At 36.9% G+C, this 23,020-nt stretch overlaps 1 protein-coding gene across 1 annotated transcript; it reads right to left on the reverse strand.

Moving 5' to 3' along the window:
* Positions 1 to 8,161: 8,161 nt before the first annotated feature.
* Positions 8,162 to 23,020, reverse strand: perp (p53 apoptosis effector related to pmp22). Its single transcript, XM_062430597.1, has 3 exons — positions 22,647 to 23,020; positions 14,430 to 14,570; positions 8,162 to 10,965 (listed from the first exon to the last, which is right to left on the reverse strand). Exons 1-3 carry the CDS (start codon positions 22,849 to 22,851, stop codon positions 10,754 to 10,756), a joined length of 558 nt encoding a protein of 185 aa, XP_062286581.1. The 5' UTR covers positions 22,852 to 23,020; the 3' UTR covers positions 8,162 to 10,753.

Genomic DNA, 23,020 nt, shown 5'->3' on the forward strand with positions numbered 1-23,020 from the left:
TAGACAAAGCAACACATAATGCAGCACATCAACTACAAATACATATTTCACATATCACACAAAACCATTAACAAGTACAAGCAACACATTGCACAACCCCTCACATCATTCCATGAATTTATTACACAACTTCTCGCATCGTACCATGAAACTATTGCACAAACCCTGCAGCCTCAAGCAACATTATTTAAAATTTGAGATGGGCAAAAATTAGTTTTTAACAGTTGAGTTTACATTGGGATGCTCCATATCGTCTACCAGAGGGTAAGAGCTCATTCTCGGCATGGAGAATATGAGATGGATCAGACACTATCCCCTGATGCTTGCCTGAGAACAGACTGCTCATATTCATTATATGACACCAAAAATACCAGTGTTAGATAATATATAACATTACAATACACAGAAAATCTCCCGTCCCATACTCTATAATCAGCCACAAAAAGTCCCCTACCGACAAGACCAAACCAAAATGTTTTTTTAATAACCAGTTAATAAGAAGAGCTCATTAGAAAATTAAGGACATGTTACTACAAGTGAAACCCCAAATCATGATATAATGAGATAAAAATCATATTTATTCTTATTTGAGGTTGCCTTTTCAAAATCTGTCCAACTTTGGCTCATTTAAAGTTTTTTTTCTGTTGATAAATGTCAAATAAATAAATATAAATATCTTGTTTTTATCTCACCTAAAGCAAAGAGATTTCAGGCTCTCTTAAGGGAGACCATTAAACCTTCCTGTTTCTATAGCTAATGGCGATATGCCTGAACATACAGTAAAGCTGTTTTCCACTACTAGACTATAAGTTCATAATTCAGGTTTATACCAAACATCAAACAAGTATAAGGAAATATAGTATAACACTTCCAGCATCCAGTCTGTCTGTGTCACAATAGCTGAAACATTGGAGCTCTTGTCAAATAACAATTAACAGTTCACATATGGGTGTTTATATGATGGTTAAGAAGTTGTATTACCAGTGACTGAGACACCCATGTGTGGCAAAGTGCAGCAACTGATCTTCTGTGGTTTAACCCATATAAAGGCTACAGCCGAGGAGCACTAAGGATTTTGCACTTTGCTTCCAACTGTCACATTTGACTTGCTGCTGTTGCGCGTAAAAGTATGATAGATGAGACATTGCAATGGCATGATGCATCGACATGGTATGAATGGGAAAACACCAAAATACCTTTGTGAACTTCTGGTGTGTGTCTATTTATGTGTGATAGAGAAATATATAAATATAGTTTCAGTATATATTTATGCTTCTAGTCCTTGTTTCTTCCCACACTAATACACGGTCACCCATAAAGTTGGAATAATTTTGTTGTCAGACACATTCCTCTTTTTATTTTCTATTTATACACATCAGTAATCACCTTGGACCAGTTGCAATGAGATTGATCAATACAATTTTGAGAATATATACACATTGTCACAATCATTTCATGGAAAGAGGTAAAAAATATTTTATTTCAACTTTATGGGCGACCGTGTATATTTTGCAAATCATTCAGAAGAGAACTAAAACAAATGACCATTTTCAGTAGTTTTCAAATAATTAATGACTTGTTTAGTCTGTAAGATTTCAAAACATTTACTTTACTCTGATATTAAATTGACAAAAGCAGCAAATCTCCCCAAATCTCTGAGAATCCAGAACATAAAAATAATTGGTATTTTTATTGAAAAACAAGTATAATGTGGCCAAACTCAAAGTGTTTCAAAGTGGATTTACCAAGAATCCAACTTCCTAATGTTTGCCCCTATGCTGTTATGCTCATCACTTTCTATTTTCTTTTCTCTTCCCTTTGGAAGAACTCCTTGGTCTGTGTTGTGGCCAGACATTCAAAACCACAGCTCCTTTCCAACCTACTCATACAGAGAACAGAAACTCAAATAAAATCACCTGATCGGGTGGATTCAGGAAGAATGAGCTCACTGAATCAACCATACCTTTTAAAGTTCCCAACTGGCACAATGCTGTTTCACCAAATTTGGCATTTGGCCATTTAGTCATATCCATGACTCAATTAACCACAGCTGAACATTTAGTTGGGATATTATACTGCCTAAATAATGTTGATGATCTAACTCTCCAAACTTCTTCATCACATGCTGGTTGAGTCACAGGTTGGGATAATCAATTGTTGTAGAAGAGATTAAAGGAAAACATAAGCATCATTCGCACATGGAAAACCCCAGAATAGACACTCTGTTGTTCCAAATCAACAGGTGATAAAACATGAACCATCCTCAAAGTTTCACACTGTCCAAATCTTTAACCACACACTACATGGGAATGTCAGATACAATACATGCTGAAAAGACCCCCGCCACCCCCAGGGGTAGATTTTAACTTGTCATAGTAGGAAAAGCAGTGTGTTACAAATAACATAAGCAATGACTCTGTTCTATTCAAGTGACCCAGTAAGCCATGACAGTGTGACGGTGAGCCAGTATATCTGATACCGGAAACTGAAGTAGCAACATGGAATTCAGCCATCATTAGTCTTATTGTTTATACCTGTGATTTTCCTACTGTGATATCTCAAAGCGACCTCTGTGAAAAAAGGGCCTGTTGTTTCTGAGTCTGAAGGACTTTCTTAAGAAATTGCCAGTTCCCCATCAACAGTTAATAACGTTGAACCCACACCAAAGTCCATGGAACTAATAGTGAAAGTGGCCAAATGCAGGCTGTTATTTTATTATTTAACAAGCAAAATTAAATGAGAGTAAAATGCCAACATGTTTAAATATATTGTCAAGCAATGTTAATTAACTTAACAACAGTTTCAAAGCTGGACATGGAAGTCTACTTTTATTTCCACAATAATAAAGCTGTCAGAACATATAATCTAAGTTGACATGTTTAACCTGTTTTTAAACAATATTGTGCTTTTGTTGAATCCCCCTATTAAGCATTTATACTGTAAGCCATATACAAACATTTAGGGAATGATTTTCTACACACTACAATGTAGTTATAAGCAGAGCTATTTTAATTGTTTATTAATGCACAGTATTTGTCAGTAATTATAACTATAATTTAAACTATAATTATAACTCCTGTAAAGATATATTGTATATTATTACCACTGTTTTTGTAAAATGCTAAATGGAGGACTTAAAGTGAAGGGATATGAAAATAAAAAACAAAATGTTCTTGATATTATGCAAAGAGGCCCTCCCTCTTTTACATAGAAGTAATTTCACTCTATTCTCAAGGAAAGGAAACAGAGATTACAGCAAGATATTCAGAAACACGCTAAAAGAGGAACCTGAGACACTGACACCTCGACTGATCATACCCACAATGTGGTTATGGAAAAAAAAGGTGAGTTTGGTTAATGAGTAGCAGTTATGTCTTTTTTACACAGCTCACATGTATCCAACAAACTGCATCTTTGCTTGAATTCAGCATGTGACGGTTGTCCTCTGTTCTCCCCTTGTATTTCCTGTGTCTATCTTCACTATGTGGTATCAAAGTGAAGCAAAAATAACCAAAAATGTGACTAAGCTCTAGATAAATTGCTACTTCAGGGGTTTTCAAAGTTGGAAACTTTGGGGCCCCCCTGAGACCTAGTTTGGGAAAAGCACACACGCCCTTCCCACCCTACCAGCGACCCAAAACCAGTTTACATGCTTAGTTTTGCTCATTTCCTGGGTTCCCTTTGGAATCATGATTCTTATTTTATCCCATAGACACCCAACACTTGAGCCAAGATAGCCTGATAATGCTGTTTGACATAACTTCAGACTACATCAAATACATAAAAAAGGTTTGTCTGAAGGCATTTATGAACTTCTGACTCTGGGAAAGTGGGAAAAACAGTAAAATTCTACTTCTGTATCTCTGAACTATCTCTTTAACTAAATCACACACATTTAGGGTATTCTATGTGATCTCCTTTTGATAACTAATGCAATAACTAATGCAATATTTTACCACTTCCACTGAGCATCCCCTGAAACTATTTGGAGCTCCACTGAGGAGGCCCGCCTCCCACTTTGAAAAACTCTGGTCTACTTTATATCTATTAGATATATACAATATCTCATGTTAGTGAAGTACATTCCCATCCTCTTTAAAAAAAAATAAATAAAAAGGCACAGCACAACTGGTGGATACTATTTCTGGTTATGTTCACTACAACCATATTGTCAATTTCCATGGATATCTACTACCAGGTACTTTATATTAATCAATAATCCTCAGAATTCTTACCTATATTCGTCTTCTAAAGTCATACGTCTCTTGTGTTCTGACAGTGTGGCCAGTCCCTCAGAGTGACTTCTAAACCAAGATCGGTGTATCAGCCCCAAAAGCCTTGGGGCCCCATCCTGGTATGAGGTGGCAGAACAGTGGGGAGAACCCTGGGGAGAACTGTGGAGGGGAACATCTCAGTGCTCTTCTGGCTCTCTTCTTAGTGGAAAGCACCTAGGAGGCGGATCGAAACCAGCCTCCACTTATAATCGTTTTGTGTGTCTGTGGGGTTGGAAGGGGGTTTAAAGGATGACAATAACGTCACATTATTTTAATTGTCATTCTTTCTTTTTTTTTGTAGGGGGGCACAAGTGGACAAGATACATCTAAAAGTTAACCTGGAGAGAGAAGGCAATGTGGGCTGTAAAGGTGAAAGATAAAGGAGTCATTGCAGCTGGTTTTAAAGATCAAGCCTGACCTCTAGTGGCATTCAAACACACAAATAATATGCAAACATGGTGATCATCCCTGTAATATGGAGGTGGCTATTTCTCACCTTTTCCCAATAAAAGGACATGAAAGAGAGATGACTTAATACTTGAATCAGTGCTATTTCCCACCATATGCCATATATATTTTATGTTACTATATATCAGGGGTCAGCCTTGGGCTTTATTAGAGTGCTGATATTGTACAGACACAGACTCAGACACATGAAAAAACAGATAGGGGAGCATTCACACACTGTATTTATTTCTTACATTTCACTTTCTCTTAAATGATTGGGAACAGTCAAAATATTATTTTTATTATTTATTATTATTTTATTTTTAAAATTAAAATAGTCATACACTGTCATTGTGTTACTTATGGTTGGAAGTGAAAATAAATATTTAGCTTTTTGCTGGAGACCCCCTGGAAACCCCTTCAACTGAAAAACTAGAAATGCAACCTCACGGTTGTATGCCTCCAGCAACCAGTCAAGTTGCAGCTCACATCCATATCTGTCCAGACATTAAGTCTATTTTCCTTCAAGTGTTCATGATGTGACATTGCAGTAGATGCAGTACAATGCTTCAGATCTGGATTTTGCTGCAAAAAAGCTACAAATTCTATAATGTGGTTGCTTCACACACATCTTCAACCCAGCAGCACAGAAGATCTTTACAATTGTCACAGTTTCAAAGTGGGTGCCCAAGATTGGTGTCACAATCTCCCCTTTCTCTAGTTAGGGTGTTGAATAATTGCCAGAAAAGTGTTTTTACAGAACAAGCCTTTAACCCTTTTGGATATAAAACGTAATCACTTCATCATTTTGCCCTATTAAACATTTGTATAACATCTATTTGTATGTGCATGAATTCTTGAGCTATGGCTAAAAACATGTTTTGTGAGGTCACAGTGGCCTTTGACCTTTGACCACCAAAATCAGGTTATCCTTGAGTCCAAGTGGACGTTTGTGCAAAATGTTAAGAAATTCCCTCAAGGCGTTCCTGAGATAATTCACATTATGGCAGCATATTATGCATGGAGGCATATGACTGGGAACAAGGACCCAATTCTGAAATCTCCAAAGATGTATGGGGTGCAGTTCTTAATAATATTCACCATAGCTCTACAAATGCCAGACATACTCTTGTACAATCTCACAGACTCCATTATTCAAAATCCAGGCTTCATGCCATATACCCTAACACCTCTCCTTTATATGATGAGTGTAAATAAGAGACCAGAACACTTACCCATCAGTTCTGGTCCTGCCCAAAGTTCAGAGTATTAAATTTGACTATATATCAAAGGCCTGTAATAAAACTATCACACCAGATCCATTACTTGCTGTGTTTGGACCAGTGGTACTTAATCCTCCCATTAAAAAATATGAGGGGCAAGCCATTTCGCTGTGTACACTGTTGGCAGTAGAACAGTGGAAGTCAGGCTAGCTCTCTATTCCAGCAGTGGCTTAGGGATCTGGGAATGTGCTTCATGTGGAGAGACTTCACTGACAATACCCTCCTGAAAACATGGCGACCCCTGTTTAATAAATGGACAGCTACCTGGCAGTCAACATTTTTATCATCTTACATGCTGGTGTCTTAATTTATTTTTCTGTTTTGCATTTCATCATCATTTTTTATTATTTTTTAAATTTAAATTAAATTTGCTGCAGGAAGGGAAAATAGGAAAGGAAAGACATAATACATACTGGCACGCGCACACACACACACACACACACAAACCCTACTCCTTGTTACCTTGTCTCAAATTTGTTTGGAGTGGTAAATTATTTGAATATAATTCCCAGCATGCATTGCAATGGTGTGACAGTTTTCTATAAAACTTTTCGCCTTGACTGTTCACATGATGGACTCTAATGGGTTTTTTGTACGTTTTTTTGTATTGTCTTTTTAAACATGTGTGTCAAAGGAGTCAGATGGTTTACGATGATATGATATGAAGATACAGTAGATAGGCAGGTTGCTAACTTGCTCCATGCACGCATCTTACTTTTTATATAACTTCACTTATAAATGCACTTCAATATAATAATAAATATATAATAAAATAAATTCCTCCCAGAGCAGCAGCTTGTAGCAGCAGCTGCAGCTGATGGCAGTCGCAGTCGCAGCAGCTGCAGCTGCAGCTGGCTGTCCATTCAGCGAGCAGCACTCACAGGCATTTTCTTCAGGAAAAGCACATTGTAGTTGAATGTTGATGTCTTGGATATTGAGTGTCAGTAAACTGCTGACTGCTACTCTCCCAAAGATCCACTTGTGGGTGCTGTTGGTGTATGCTAGTTTCTGCTCTTCTGGCTGTCATCTAGATACCTGAGAGAAGTGTTTGCTTTGCTATTGATTGTTACAGGTAGTAATAGATACTGTGTTTTAATAACTGTTTTTCTTTTTCTTTTATAACTGTCTGTTGTTTAGTTTGAGGTTTTTGTTTGTTTGTTTTTATAGAAGAGAGTACAATAGAAACAAAGCAATACTGTAATTCTTTCACATTTTTAATCCCCTTTAAAGAGAATCTGTTCTCACTCAAAACTCTATGAGACAAAACCATCAGACATATTTTGACAAACATAACCCACCCTGTCAATGACAGACTACATAAGCAGAAAAAAAATAAACAAATGGCACATTGTGTTTAGTAGAGGAACAGGTCAATTTACACAGAGCACAGGAGGGGCAGTTCTCCACACTGTGAATTTAGTTAAAAGAATACATACAATAGGAGAAAAAGTGCAATCAGTAATTTTGGAGACTTAAGATGATCCCTTAGATCTGTTTTATTTTCAGTGTCTAACTTGTTCTTACTTGTTTTACTATCCTCTTTGAAATACCAGCTTTCTCTCTTTCTCCCTCCCAGTCTCTACTGTCCTCATCTACCTCTCACTGTATTTCTCACCCTCGTGTCATGTTTTCTCCCTTTCCCTCCCCTTACTTATCTGCTGCTTTCTCTTTCTCTCCACCCCTTTCTCAGGGAAACCAGAGCTGTCAGGACATGCTGAGCAAAGTCTGATTTCGACCTGCTCGATTAAAGGGTGGGGCTCTCTGGGTGTGTCCGCGTCATAATCCCTGACTCATCTGTGGATCTGTGCATTGTTCATAAACTATGCTCCACTGCGTTTGTGTGGCTGTGTTTGTGCATACTTGCGTATATTAGTGTGTGACCACAACACTACGAGTACAAAAAACTCAAACTTGGATGTAGATTTTGATAATTTTTGGTATTTAAGTACATTTTGGGTGATTAAATGTTACTGATATTGTTGTTTGTCTGCACATGTACAAAAATATATTTTCCTCATCATATTCCTTTCCTCTACAGTAGCTTCTGGTTTCCCTCTAATTCTCTTTTATCCTTGAAAAACAAACATGGTAATTCGACACCTGTGATTTTTGGCGCCTTGGCTGTTTTAATAATTGGTCTAAAAAAACACTTCTTCATCAAGGAAACTCTTTATTGCATAAAAATACACAGCCGACCAAAAATAATCATTTCATAATACAGCAGAAAAACAGCAAAGTGACATCCAGAACTGGATGAGTGTTTAATAAGACATTCTCTGTAGAGCAGTAAATACCCATAGAGTGACTTACAATGATTGAAAAATTTAGTGTCACAAACAGCGTCATGCTTGTCAGTAACAACATGTTTCATCATTTCGCAGCCAAAATAGCTGCAGGCAGTTTCTGTGAGCACTTCCTGAATCTGCCCTGATTCTCAGTTAAAACATCACCAAATAATGAAACCTGTTATTGTTTTAGGTTGGTTTGTTTTAGTGTTGCATCTATTTGCTGCGTAAACAGCTGGAGTCTTTAAAGTTTCATGATAAAAATCTGATTCTTACATGAATTGAGTTAGCCCCGTTTTGACCAAAGGTTTCTAGGAACTAATCTTGTATTCTGTCGATTATGCTGTTTGAAAATCCATACTGACACATGAAGAAACAACGACATTAAGTTATCCTGCTGTTCTTTGAATAATATATTTGACTAGTAATCTAACATCAACCTTTAATTTCCTTCAGGGGTCAAACTGATGTTTCCACATAACTCTTTCATTTAAAAAAACAAAAAACGACATAACTTTGAGCACAAATCCTAACACGATCAGAAATCTGGCTGATGACTGGGATTAAGTGTGTGTCAGTAAAACCAGACTGAGCATTTTTGATTGGGCCAACAACACAACATTGAAGAAGCTAAGGCACAAGTGCTACACACAGTATGTCAGAGGATTGTACACCTGGGTCCCATTGGATCGTCAAACCAGCAGGTGGATAGACTAAGGAGCAAGAAACTCAGGAAGGATTTTTTGAATATCAGTGACAAAGACTAGACAGATTTGGTCACTTATATTGCCAAGAATACATATAGTTATAATTGACATTTAAGCAACAAGTAATGAGTAAAAAAAAAACACTAAAAGAAACAATTATTCCAGTGAATGCTTTCTCTAACAAGTACCAACTTTGACACTTGGAATGCACAAATGAGCTTCTGACTGTTCCCTTTGAACCAAAATGTCAAAATTTAACATCATAATTAAACAAGGCATATCACATGAGTTTGGATGGTTTAAAAAATGTTGAAATATTCTAGTGAGGGTAGATTTCCTGCAGTATATTGTTGCAGATTTGTTGTTTTTACTATTTTAGCCAGTTCTCACTTCTCATGAAGGGAATACTTATTAAACTGGGACTGTTTCATAAATCTGCCTGATACTGCTACAACAGAAATCATAAATCAAATCATCAAAATTTGCTTTTAGTTTAGAGTGACAGAGAAACAACAGTTGCAGCCAAATCAGGAAATTCAAATGTGTCTTCTTCCTCAATATCATATCAAACATCACTCAGACATGTCTACTTATTAAAGTGTTTTAGTAGTAGTGTTCAGCAAAAATACAAAGACAGCACAGCAAACTCCCACAGTTATACCCCTTTGGTAATATAAGTAAATAAGAATACAAAATTCTGGAGACAAACAGCAGATAAGAGTTATCAAAAAAATGCATTAAAAAAGGTGCAAACACAACCATTAAACTACATGTTCATTTCCATTTATAGAGATTACATTCAGTTTCTGAATCCAGCCTTTGCTCCCTTCTTACATTATGCACAGCAACACACAGAGCAAAAGACACATATTGAAGAATTGTGGAAAAACGAATTATAACACACAGGACCAAATAAAACTACGATAAAAATGATTCCTTTTGCATCCTGTGCAAAGATTTTAGTGTGGACTGCTCTTACAGCAAGAGAGGCTTTATGAGATCTACAGTATGATTAAATATAACGACATCCTTTAGGTTAAGTGCACTTAGGTGATCTTGCATTGAGTACATGTAAAAGTACAGAGAGAATTAATGAATATACACAATGTGAAAAAAACACCACGGATATAAACCATTTTTTATGACTTAATCTAAAGTAGAGGGCTTTATGTTAAAGCTGATGTGACCTCCAATCACAGTCCACTTCCAGAATGCATTGCGCCTTACTTCGAACTTCACTCTTGAATGGTAGAGGAGGTTCTTTCCACTGCCGGACCCAATTTTAACAGCCATCATGGATCTTGGGTGAAATGGTAGTGTTAAAATGTTCAATGGCCACCAGCACAGATCCAGCTCAGTGTGTCTCAGTGAGTGAAAATGGGAAATGGTTGTAATTGGGTGGGTGTAGGGCTGGGCAATATAAGATATGAGACTAGATTTTTGAATTTGGATAGTGTAATATCCTGATATGGTGCAAGTGTTGTATTTTCCTGGTTTTAAAGGCTGCATTACAGGAAAGTGATAACATTTTCTCAACTTATCAGACTGTTCTAGCTGGTCTATGATTTGCCTTTAAGCAGTCATTAAGTCATTATATCCACATTACTGATGATTATTTATCAAAAATCTCATTGTGTAAGTATTTTGTGAAAGCACCTATAATCATCCTTATGATATTGTTGCAAGTATTTAGTCAAAAATATTTTAAATTTTGATTTTGTCCATATCGCCCAGCCCTAGGTGGGTGTAGTTTGTCTTTAAGCGGAGGAGTAGATATATTTGGTCTTGGCCAGACCAGTAAGTTCATCCTCGTAGCGTGGCAGGCAGCAGAAGAGGACAGCACAGCCGATGCTGAGGATGGTGGCGCCCCAGCCAAAGCCGTAAGCCCAGGTGTAGTAATAGTGACCCTCGAAGATCTCTTCGTTGAACTTGACAGGGTAGATGATTAGAGCAATGATCTGAAAGATCACTGCAGAGAGAGAAAGATGAAAAAGGTTAAGATCTTTCATTTTTTGCAGCAGCTATCAACATGGAAGAAATCTGAAGGTCTTGAAAACTAAATTTTTTCACATTATATTATCTCTCTACTTGCTTTCATACTAAGCGGAAGAAGTTTACATATAATTGTTTACATAAAATACATGTACTGTATATGATCCTTTGTGTAAAAAATGCAAATATTAAGGTTGATTGCATTTAACTGTATGGCAAATTTGACAAAGTGTGATAATAGTCACTTGTTAATACATTTATTCTTCAATATCACACATTTTTGTATTTGTTTTCAAAATAAGTTTATAAGTCATAGTCAGCTTGATAGATGACAACTTGATATATTGAATTATTGCCTTAAAGAGAAAGAAAAGCCATGAAGTGATAATTAGATAACACAGATCTTATCAAGTCTTATCAGTTTGATTCCCGAGTCTAGACAGTGATAGAAAAGTCAGTCCATAAGACAAAACAAGGAAACAAACAAACAAAAAGCAAAAAACTTGCAGTTATCCACGGAGTAGGGCAAATAAACTTCTCTGGCTCTAACAACAGCGTGTGAAAAATACCTTCACATGAGAGTGTAAGAGTTACATCAGTGAATCAACATCTGTGAGATCGAAGTGAGTCAGTATTTTCAGACAGAGATCAGATCTGTTTTAAAGGTTGCCTGTCAGAGTTTCCAGACTGTTCCAGAGAAAGGTGTGACAGTCATTTGTCCAATGATGCACTTTTTTGGGACAGTCACTTAAGAGTTACTTAGTGTAACACTCAATGCCTTAAAGCAAAGGCAGGGCAGGCAGTGAATAAGGGGTGATACTTCATCCCAACCCAAACTGTAGTACTAATCATCGACTTACAACTTAAACACTCCCTTAAGAAAAAGAAGCAGACCATAAAGTTTAAAAGTATTGATTACATTTTCCTGCGTACCAGGCAACCATTGCTTACAGTTAATGACATAATGTGAATAAGCAACTTGCAGGGACTTGAGAGAGGTATGCATCAACATAAGTGTGGCAGTCTTTATTGTTTCAGTTGAAATAATCAGTTGATGTCAGCCATATATTATTAAAAGCTTTTTATTACACTCAAGACTCAAAGCACCTTGGATATTTCTCTTTTATTTCTAGTTGTCAGGATCCTTGACTCCAAAGACCAAGTGTGATTGTTAGCAAAAACACTTCAGATTTTCCTTTCTTTTTAATCCCTTAAATATTTGAGAGGCATAAAAACTGCCACAAAAACTGACTGTGGATCTCACTTGTGATTACCTCACCTGTCCATATTAATGCTTTATCTTAAAGCTGAAACTTGCTTGATAAGTCTATCGTCAGAAAGGTTATTGGCAACAATTTTAATAATCGACTACTTATTTAAGTCATTTCTTAAACAAAAGTATCTACAATTCTCAGGTTTTATCCACTAAAATGTGAATTCTTCCATGATAGTATATTGAATATATCTGGTTTTCACATTACATTTGACACTATTTTCTGACATTTTCTGTACTAAAAGATTCACCAGTTAAGAAAACACGTGGCAGATCACTCGATAATGCAAACAATTATTAGTTGCAGCACTGCTGTATGTCACCTCTTAACTACGTAATGACCTTTCAGACATTATCAAATATTTCAGGCTGAATTTAAGGGAAAAGGACATAAAAAGATGCAGAATACATCTAGAATCTGATGTATTCTTTTGGCCATTAAAACATACAGTTTGGGTTTGAATATTTCATTCAGTGTAACATTATAAAGAGTTGGACCAAGCTGATACATCATTTATATGATATTGTTGGTCAAAATTAGATTTTTCTAATCTTAACTCTATTTAAAGGGATATAAAAATGTACTCTTTTTTTGGTAAAAGGATAGTAGTGCACAAATTAAACTAACATAAATGCAGTACAACAATCTCAAATGATTCATACGACCCAGAGAAAAAACTCATAGGTATTGGTTTCAACTATTAACTGCTGTGCTTAGATGAAAGCAGACAGAGGATTATTGTGAGTGTAGTGATAGTCGAATTGTGAATTATGACCTGCTGTTTCACCCGACAGTGGTAATTAAAAGATGTATGATTGTGTGTTATGTGCTTGACTCTGTCTCATGTTCTCAGACACTCTGTGGTGTGAGTCAGTCATAAAAACAGACTAAACCAGCTGTTCCCATGGTAACGTAACACCAAAACCCCAACCCCTCCCTCTTCCAGTAACGATTCATTTTCTTTCTTCACTCCCTCTCCCTCATCCCTTTTTCTTTGGGATTGAGGTTACGTTTTTTTGTTCATCGATCACTCCCACGTTAAAATTCATCCTTTCACTTACACTCCTCTGCTCTTACACAAATTGTTAACCTTTGTCTATGCTTAACTTTGATGCCTCACACTCGCAGATTGTTGAAACTTTATTTTGGTGTCAATCGCAACGTGTCTGAAGGATTATTACTGAAAGTGTGAAAAACTGTCAAGTACTGAAAGTTGGCATCATGTCAAGTGAGATTCAAAATCTTGTTACTTAACCTTTAAACATATATTTACTCATTTAAGAGCTGGAACGATCTACAAAAAATTAATCGCCAACTATTTTGATAATTAATCTTTTTGAGCTGTTAAACAGACAAGTCCAAATGTTCTTGTTCTAGCCTCTTAAATGTGAATACTTTCTTTTTTTTGTGCCATACGAAATTACAGTAAGCTGAATATCTTTGGGTTTTAAGTTGCATCTTGAGCTTCAAAAAACACATTTTTCACCATTTTCTGAAATTTTATAGACCAAACAAGTAATTGATTAAATATAGAAAATAATCAACAGATGAATGTGATAATGAAAATAATCATTAGCTGCAGTCCTAATTTATTTAAATAATAATTTTGTCAATTTTGTTCTACATTGTATGGACTCTAGTCTTGTGGTGTCCAAAATGTTGAAAAACTTTGAATAATTAAACAGTAATGTGTCCTTCCAGAAACAATGTCCTGGCACCTCAAGATAATCCAAAGACCTCACAGTGAAAAACTTTATAGCGACTTGAGACATTTACCCACAATGAGGACTGACTTTACAATGTCGGTGATGCTTTAAGCCGACCAGGTATTCCTTAAGGCTTTTCATCAACATTGCAGTGAAATTAATGAGAGTTTTAACATCTACACACACAGGCATGAGCATGTTCTCTGAGGGTGAAACATCACACACTGTACCATTTGTTATCAGTTACAGTTATTACGTATTTATACCATTTACTTATGTATGGTTGAGTGCTATTCTTAGCATAATAAGAGCATTTTTCATTTTTTAAGGAGGTACAAACGAAACATTTGGATGCCTGCTTTCAATTTTGTAAACTGTAGATTTTGATGGTCTGCGGCCAACTCCTCCTGACTCTGCTTTGAACATTTCTGCGTGTCTATGCAGGTGTGTGCGTATCTTACCAACAACAATCAGCAGCACCCCAATGAAAGGTAGCAGGGTGAGGTTGAGCGTGCAGCACAGAGCCACGCATGAGATGATGAAGGCGACGATAAGAATGATGAGGCCGAGGATCATCAGGGCAGCCACTGCCTTGGCCCAGCCTAAAGTCGAACACACAAATTAAAAAAGGGTTACATGCCAGCAGACAGAAACACTCATAAAAACCTGAGAAGAATTAATCATCTTTGAGCCTGTGTAACAAAATTTCAGCTAATGGTCAACCTGAAAATAATAGTTCTCTATCCTAAAATCTAACATATTATATTGTATGATGTATTATATGTTATAATTCTTAAATGTGTAAAAACGTGATTATTTCTGTCTGATGGTTGTGATAAATCTGTATTAGAAACAACTTTATTGTATAATAGATTAGCCATCTATTATGCAACATATGTGTCTACATGGTCTTTACTCATTGTTATATTGTCAACACATGGCAGCATATTGCACAATGTTAGTAAAATGGATTGCATTTATATAGTGCCTTATGAAGACCCCTGGTGTCATCTTTGTTTTGCAGTGTGATTTATCTGCCTGTTCTACTTTTCCAGAGTATTGTTAGTGTACCCTCAGGTGTTCCCAGGTTATATAAATCCTGGCTGCAGCATAGCTCACTCTCTCTGACTTGCTGCCACTCTGTTCCTGTTTTGGTGCAGTTATGCTGTTTTAGTTTATCCTTATGCTTTGTTGTGCACCCAACAACACCAACACACGCATCCTCCACTCATGCACATCACACACCACTGACTCTACTAATTTCTACACTCCATTTTGTGAGTACTTAGTTAACTTTAGTCTAATTTGGTTAATTTGTGGTAATACACTTGTGTCCTGTTAAAATTAAGCATGGTGAGTCTCTTATTTTCTCATGGCCAAAACACAACATGTATTATATGTTAGGCATGGACGATATCACGGTATACCAGGGTATTTAGAAATCCTGAAGGAATGATTTTCAATACCGTCAAAAAAAAAAAGACTCCGAGTAAACTACGAGGAGCACCTGAAGGTAGCATGTAATCCCACCTCTGACCACAACATGGGTTGCAATAGAAGTTTGGCGCTGTCCGTAGGAAATGAATACTGCAGAAGAAGAGACTCAAAGTTGCTAACTTCGATGACAACTTTAGCCAAAATATGAGTTATTTGAGTCTCTTTATGTCTTTGGTGAATGAAACTCGTTAGCCCTTTCTCTGTTTGACCTGATATTCATCTTGCTGCCTTCAGTAACTTTGTTCCTGACATTTATTCAACTGTTTCTCCGCTGTGGTACCAACAGGTAAGACACTGTTTATTGTTTTCTCTCTTAAGTTTTGCCTTGTACCTCAACTTACCTAAGCATGTTCATACCGTATTTTCTGCGCAACTGAGGGTTTGTTGGTTAGGTCGGGTTGATGTGGTTGACTTGCACATATTTTTGCGGACTGGCTTTCATAAAGGAGGTAGGTGCGGGAGTTTTAAAAATCCTGACCCGCGCATCATTACTAGACAGTACGGTACCATACAACGCAAATACCATCATATTACCGTATATCTCAGTAAAATGTCAGGAAGGTATGAAAAAATAGATATCACCTCGAGCCTGTTAATGTAATATAATAGTGTATGTCTAATGGTTGTGATTATTCTATATTGGAAACAATTTTCTCTCTGGAAATGAATGAGTCATCTATTGTGCACCAGATGTCTCTAAATGCCCTTTACTGATTGTTGCACTTACACTGAGAACACATGGCAGCACATTGCTCAAGGTTAGTGACATGGACAGCATTTATATTGCACCTTTCTAGTCTTACAACCACTCAAAAGTGATTTTCACTACATGCCACATTCACCCATTCATACACCGATGGTACAGCCTTTGGGTTCAGTATCTTGCTCAAGGACACTTTGACATGTAGAGTGGAGGAGTTGGGGATCCAACCAGTCTACTTTCTGGCTCAGGAGGTAGAGGAGAGGTAGGGTGACTCAGGAGTTAGTATGAAGTTCACACTGATATCAAGTGAATGAGACACATTTTCTATCACCTACGCAAACCTGCCACACCCTTGACAACACTTTTTCTCTCTTTGTCACTCTGAGACTCTCTCTGGATGAGGCCTCTGTAATTATAAAGGAACTTAAGGCACTGACACAGTCTAAAACAGGCAACTCCCACCATGTGCGGCTTTATATCTTTGGGCTGAGAACCATCTGAAATGCTTAACATATTTTAAGCGTACAGTACTCTTTGTACAAACCACCATGAGACAAAATGTGTTTCAGTGGGGAAGTTGCTGCTGTATTATAGAGTAGATTTTACAGTGTTACATAAGATCTCTTAAGAATCATCTTTTGCCTCTAAAAACACGTTTTTTAGAGTGTTCAGTGTGTATAACAAAATATCCTCCTTTTGAATTAAGCGCAATGGAAACATCCAGTATAGGTCAAATTTCAACATACAAAATGATAAACAATCAGACAAACACTAAAGCAGATCATCCTAACCTTTTTTATATATGTTAAAACTACAGCCAAGCCAACAGTGAGGATTGTCAGCATGCTGCCACACCTAAGTCAGCACACACCCTAAACTTTCCACACCTGTGTATATTTGTGTGTGTGCTTGGGTGTGTTAAAGCAGAACTTTATCTGCCTTAGCCCGAGGCATTTCTCTCAACGTGCACACATACCTGACTAGTTCGTCTGGTTCAATTTTTTCCCATATTAAGGTTAAGAGGCATTCAAGCTCACTAAAACATAGTGTTGTTCTTTGTTTCATTGTAGAAATGTAGTTAAAACACAGACCAGACTCATCCTGAGCTTTAGCTCTAAGAAAGTAATGAAGGCAACACATTAAAGTAAAATGTTTTTGAAAGAAGATGCAGGAAATAAAACCACTCAACTTAATTCTCAGCTAAAGCACGGCTCTACACAAACACCATAATGTGAAAAACTGCAGCCACCATGACTGATAGTTTTAATTAACCCTCCCAGATGAGATAAGGTGGCATATGAATGATATCAGGCATGCTGGAAGACTCTCAACGCTCTTCAGCAATACATTAAAAACCACTAAGCAGATAAAAAGCAATCCTGCAATGGCAGAAATTACGTTTGCTAGACTGTTAAGAGATTTCAACTGTTGAAAACATAAGAAGCTCTTTCTCTCAGAAGTAACCAAAAACTACTGAACATAATAAGCTTAGTAATCCAGCGTTACGTAGTTTTGTGACATAATGATAATTTATCATCTGCATTGTGGTGAATTTAGAGTATTTGAATTCAGAAAAGGCAGAGCTGAAATATTGAAGAATGATCAACTTCATCTAAGCAGGTCGACATGTGAACATTTGGCTTATCAGACTTTACTGATAAGCAGAGAGGTCATTTTTCTGGTTATAATACTAAAAACAAAAGATGGAACAATCCCCACTTGTTGCTTCTGTGTCAAATCTCTTGGAGGCCTTTTGGGTACTAAGAGTCAATTTCCTCCTCCTAAATTTGTGTTTTTTATTAAACTGTCCATTCACTCACTCACACTCACACTCACACACACACACACACACACACACACACACACAAAATATCTTCATTGCAGCTTGTTGTATTGTGTTGTCGTCTCTGTGTGTGTTTCAGTTTTAAGTTGGGGAATGTACTGTATTGTTAACATTTCCGGATGTGTCACGCAACAGCACTACGACTGCCTGTCCATTTCACTCTTATTCACATCTGTTTTCCTCTTCTGGTCACAACAATAGGTATTAAACTGCACTTCTACACTTTTTTTTTTTTACATGAAAACAACAACTTGTTTTTAACTGTGGCTTTTTTATTAATATGCCCTTATGAATTCTACAAGTTACTAAACACTCAGACAATAACACTCCTGAGTCTCCTACATTCATCGCACAAAGTCTTGGCACTGACAGACGTGTTTGTTCTACAACTGGGGAGGTTTTTTATTTTTTTTTTATTAAAGCTAGATTTTAGGGGATCCCTTCAGGGGAATCAAGGATAATATGTATCAAACCTCTTAGAAAAAGGCTTTCATACAAGCAGCAGGGGATCAACTTGACAGCACTTTCCTTGAAAAGATTTTAATGGGACACCTGCCCGCAGATCTTGAAGCTGGGAACACTCACGCCTGTCTTTTTATTTATACTTAAGAACACTTGCTTGGTGAAAAATAAAACCCTTTAACAGTTTCAAATTACTTGTCTGTAAGTCAGTGATAGAGATGTTAGTACACTTTATGATAAGTAAATTTGGATTTTGATATCAATGTACTGTATTAGAGCGGCAACAAGTAGTCGATTAATCGATGAATCTGTAACTATTTTGATAAACAAATCTAATTTTTTTCAAGCAAATATGCCAAATATTAAGTGGTTTCAGCTTTTCAGATGTGAGAATTTGATGTTTCTCAGTGTCATACATGATAGTAATCTGAATATCTTTGGATTTTGGACTGCTGATCAAATAAAATAAGATATTTGAGGACACCTCTTTGAGCTTTAAAAAATTATTGCTAAATGATAAAGAAAACAATTAGCCAATTAATCGAGAATGAAAATACTTGTTAGCTGCAGCCCCATACTGTATATCATATTGATTTAAATCTTTAGTAAAATAAATGAAAAGTTTTTGAAAAGCAGTCATAGATAAAATAGCTAGACTGGAATATCTGTTTTTGGCTATTCAGGAAAATTAAAAACTTAAGAAAAATCCCACGTTGCCATAAGAAAGTCCTGCTTCCAATCCTGACACTCAGAAATATTATACATATGATCTTGTAATATTACAAAGGTATTGCTACCTTGTAAACTAATTGTTACTAGATGCAACATCATATCACCCAACCGTCAAGCAATTTATCACGTTAAAAATGTAATTATCTACTTTTCATACTTTTACACCAAAATGTGGAGACATGTTTATTCCTGTTGTTCAAAGGGAAACTGCAGTTCCCCATCTATGCTGGGACCTAAGCACCATGACAGGGAGTCTGTTTGGTTTGTGGCCATAATTCACAGCATGCTACAGTTCATGGACACACATTATCTTGTTTCTGCATAGTTTTCAGTTCACCAAGATGTCCCCCACAAGTATTTACGCCTGAGCCATGATAGCTAAGAATGCTCAGAGGAACTGCGGGGCAAAAATGTGTCCTAGATCCATCCAGCAGCCTTCTGGCAGCTGTGTCCGTCTTTTGTTTACTACGTCAGTCCTGCTGAGTCTAAAGAAGACTCAGCAAAAACATTAGCAGTGCATAGTTTGGACAAAGAACAAAATCTAAAATTTCAATGAGAGCAGAGACCAGAAAATACCTAAAATAAACAACAACAAACAAACCAGCAGCCTCTACTTCTACATATCCTCAACACTCACTGATCTGATCTTTTGCAAACTTCATGGCCATTTAACTTCTGACAACTGAACAGAAACCATCTGTGTTTCAAATCTTTTCTTCACACTAATTTTCTCTCTTAGGGCTGCAGCTGCTGTCCATGAGCCAGACAACCTCACATTGAACCCTTTTTATAAATTAGTGCTAAACTAATAATAATAGTTTTCATTATGAATTTATCTTATTTTCTCAGTTCATTGGTTGATTAAAAAAAATGTACATAATGTAATATATATATATACTTTTTAAAAAATCTGCACATACATTTTACTTGTGTCTTCAGCACTCACTGACCGGCCAAGATGATGCATTTAAATGTCTTATCATGTCCAAACCCCAAAAATATTTAATTTACAATTATAGAAAACTGAAAAAACAACAGATCCTCACACTGTACACACTGGAACTACACAGTGTTCAGCATTTTTGTTTGCAAAATGAATACATGTTTTTGTGTATTTACTATTTCAAAAATGTGTGGTCATTATCAAAGGTTAATTCTCAGTTAATCTAAAAAAAATTAAAGATTTTTAAGATGGGTCATTGAACTATATAAGTACATGTTATGCAACCAACAACAATGACTTCTATATTCCTTATCCTTGGGAACTTGAGGTTAGAACTCAAGCAAGTGTTAAATTAACCCTGAAGTCTTCCTAGCTATCAGGGAAGATCTGTATGAAACATAAACAAGTAACTTTTGATACATGTGTTTATGGCAAGAGAAAGACGACCGGTAGTCATTGAGAGAAGTGCACAAACTTGTCCAACAGCAAAAGTTTAGGAGGTAGAAACATTTTTTCTCAGCGAACATAAAGCTTTTGCAGATCACAATATGGAGCTAAGAGCCATTTGCTGAACTAGGTGACTTCCATGGAGCCTGATAAGAACAACAATGCTGTCTTTGTTGGCATCTGTGGGTGTGTAATTACACAAATACAACCTGAGAACGTCAGTGAAATAGCAGAGTGAGTCTGTTCTGTTCAGAGTTTGTGTTCAGTGCATCTGAGTGTGCGTGTGTGAGTTTATGTGTCTTTGATTGAACCTCTTCAATGAAGGAGAAACTCATTAACAGTTTGTCTATTAATAGCGGTATCAGTGTTGACAGGTCTGACAGGTCCAGCCAACCATCTTTGTAACCTTCTCATCCCAATTTTCTGGAGTGTACTAAAGGTCACAAACTATTTTAAATGTTTAAAATCTGCCTGAGGTGTTTTGTGGATTTGTGGTTGAAAAACGACTGAATTCTTGCCCCTGGCAAGCAAACTGATTCAAACAGACTCTGTGAGCAGTTTTACTTTTAATTATTGTCCTCAAATGATTTTTTTAAAGGGTACACACTGGGGTCAGATATTTTATTAATGTGGTATTAGAAGTAGTTGGTATAGTGAAGGTAGTACTGGTATAGTGTAATACAGTATTGGTGGCAGTAAGATTAAAAACATAAAGAAGTATCATGTCTGAAAAAAAAAAAAACATGCATCGCAATCACATCAGGATCACATCAGGAAGATGACATTGGAGTGCAGCTTTACCCGCTGGCTATAAAGAGTCACTGTCGGTTTTTGAGCGACTTTATCAACTGTTACTATTAAATAAATCTGATATTATAGTAACAGATTAAAGAAGATATTGCGTTGTATTTCCAGCAGCTTTGAGAAGAAGCTGCATGTTACACAGCTGCCATGATCATTCTTCAAAGTTGTTCTGTGTGACAACTTTAAGAGTTTTTAAATTGGACCGATTTCTTTGACATATTACAGACATTATTACTGGAGCTATAATAACCACACGTCTGTGGATGAATTTGTCTTACAAATGTACCGCAGTAGGTCAATATGAGGAGCAGGTACCTCTCCTTGAAAAGTGTCTTCCAGCAATAATGTCCACTGAATGTAATAATGAACTGCACAGATAGTCTAATCTAATAATTGCCTTACATTAGCCTGCCTTAAATATCATATTTTGGGGTTTGGTAGGACCGCTAAGGGTACAATAATGAGCCGATTAATTAATTAGTTGATTAGAAAATCAACCTCCCACTATTCTGATAATTGATTCATTGTTTTTTAGTATTTTTTATATGTCCAAATGATCTGATTCCAGCTTTTCAAATGTGAATACTTCTTGTTTCTTTAGTCCTCTATGACAGTAAACTGAATATCTTTGGGTTATGGACTCGACAAAGACATTTGGGAAAGTCATCTTGGGCTCTGGGAAAGAGTGATCAACATGTTTCAACTTATGACATTTAAGGACCAAACAACTAATCTGGCTCTGGGACTTTTTGACAGTTTTCTGATGTTTTATCGACCAAATGACTATGATTAATTGAGAATAAAAGTATTAGAAAAAAGTAGTTGCAGTGCTGACTTAAAAAAAATATTCCTCCTATCATTAAATATACAGAGTTAAGAGGCTGTTAAGGCTGTTATGTTAACACTACATGAGTGAAACTTCCTTCTTTCTACTGTATTTGATCAGAGCTGGAGATGATAAAGAGCCATTTTAACTCTGTGAAGAACCAAAGTTCAGTCTGCCTGCCTGGCTGAGCGCTGCAGGCCTCCCTCCTCCCTTCAGCCTGGTGTTTTTAGTTGTTGTCAGAGGTCGAGTCCTTCAGGTTACAGTATGTGAATGTTGAATTTTACACCCCAGCAACACTGTATCAGCTCATCATATCCGCCTAATGAAGTCATGTTTCTGTCCCTATTCCTGTGCCATCGACTGTGGTGTTATTGTTCAAAGCCGCCTATCATGTTTCGTGTGTGGTGTAACTGGCACTTACTGAAGTCCATTAGCGTCTTGCATTCCCAGTTGTCATTCCTGCCCCGGCACTGCTGCCACATATTGGCGTAGTGAGTCTTGGCGTCCTCGTCCTCGACCCATCCTGACTTGGCGGCGATGGCGATAATGTCAAAAATAATGGCGAAGAGCAGCAGGAGGGGCACGATCCACCTGCAGCGGGGGTAGGCGATCCCACAGCGAAACATGACCGATGATCAGGGTGTGTAGAGCAGGGTATGAGAGAAAGACAAGCAGCGACAGAGAGAGCGTTGTAGTCCGTCCGGTTGTTCGGTGCCTTGTGCGTATTTACGCACAGTTTCACTGGGTGTGGATTCAAAATAAAAAAGCCCCACCCGCGTATGTAATGCTCGAGGG

This window comes from Scomber scombrus, chromosome 12 (assembly GCF_963691925.1).
Source record: "Scomber scombrus chromosome 12, fScoSco1.1, whole genome shotgun sequence".
NCBI classification, from domain to species: domain Eukaryota; kingdom Metazoa; phylum Chordata; class Actinopteri; order Scombriformes; family Scombridae; genus Scomber; species Scomber scombrus.

Coding starts and splice junctions, on each gene's coding strand:
- perp (XM_062430597.1), bottom strand. CDS start 22,851: ATGTTTCGCTGTGGGATCGCCTACCCCCGCTGCAGGTGGATCGTGCCC. Junction 14,571..22,646: donor CAAGACGCTAATGGACTTCA/GTAAGTGCCAGT, acceptor GTTCGACTTTAG/GCTGGGCCAAGGCAGTGGCT. Junction 10,966..14,429: donor GGTGCTGCTGATTGTTGTTG/GTAAGATACGCA, acceptor CTCTCTCTGCAG/TGATCTTTCAGATCATTGCT.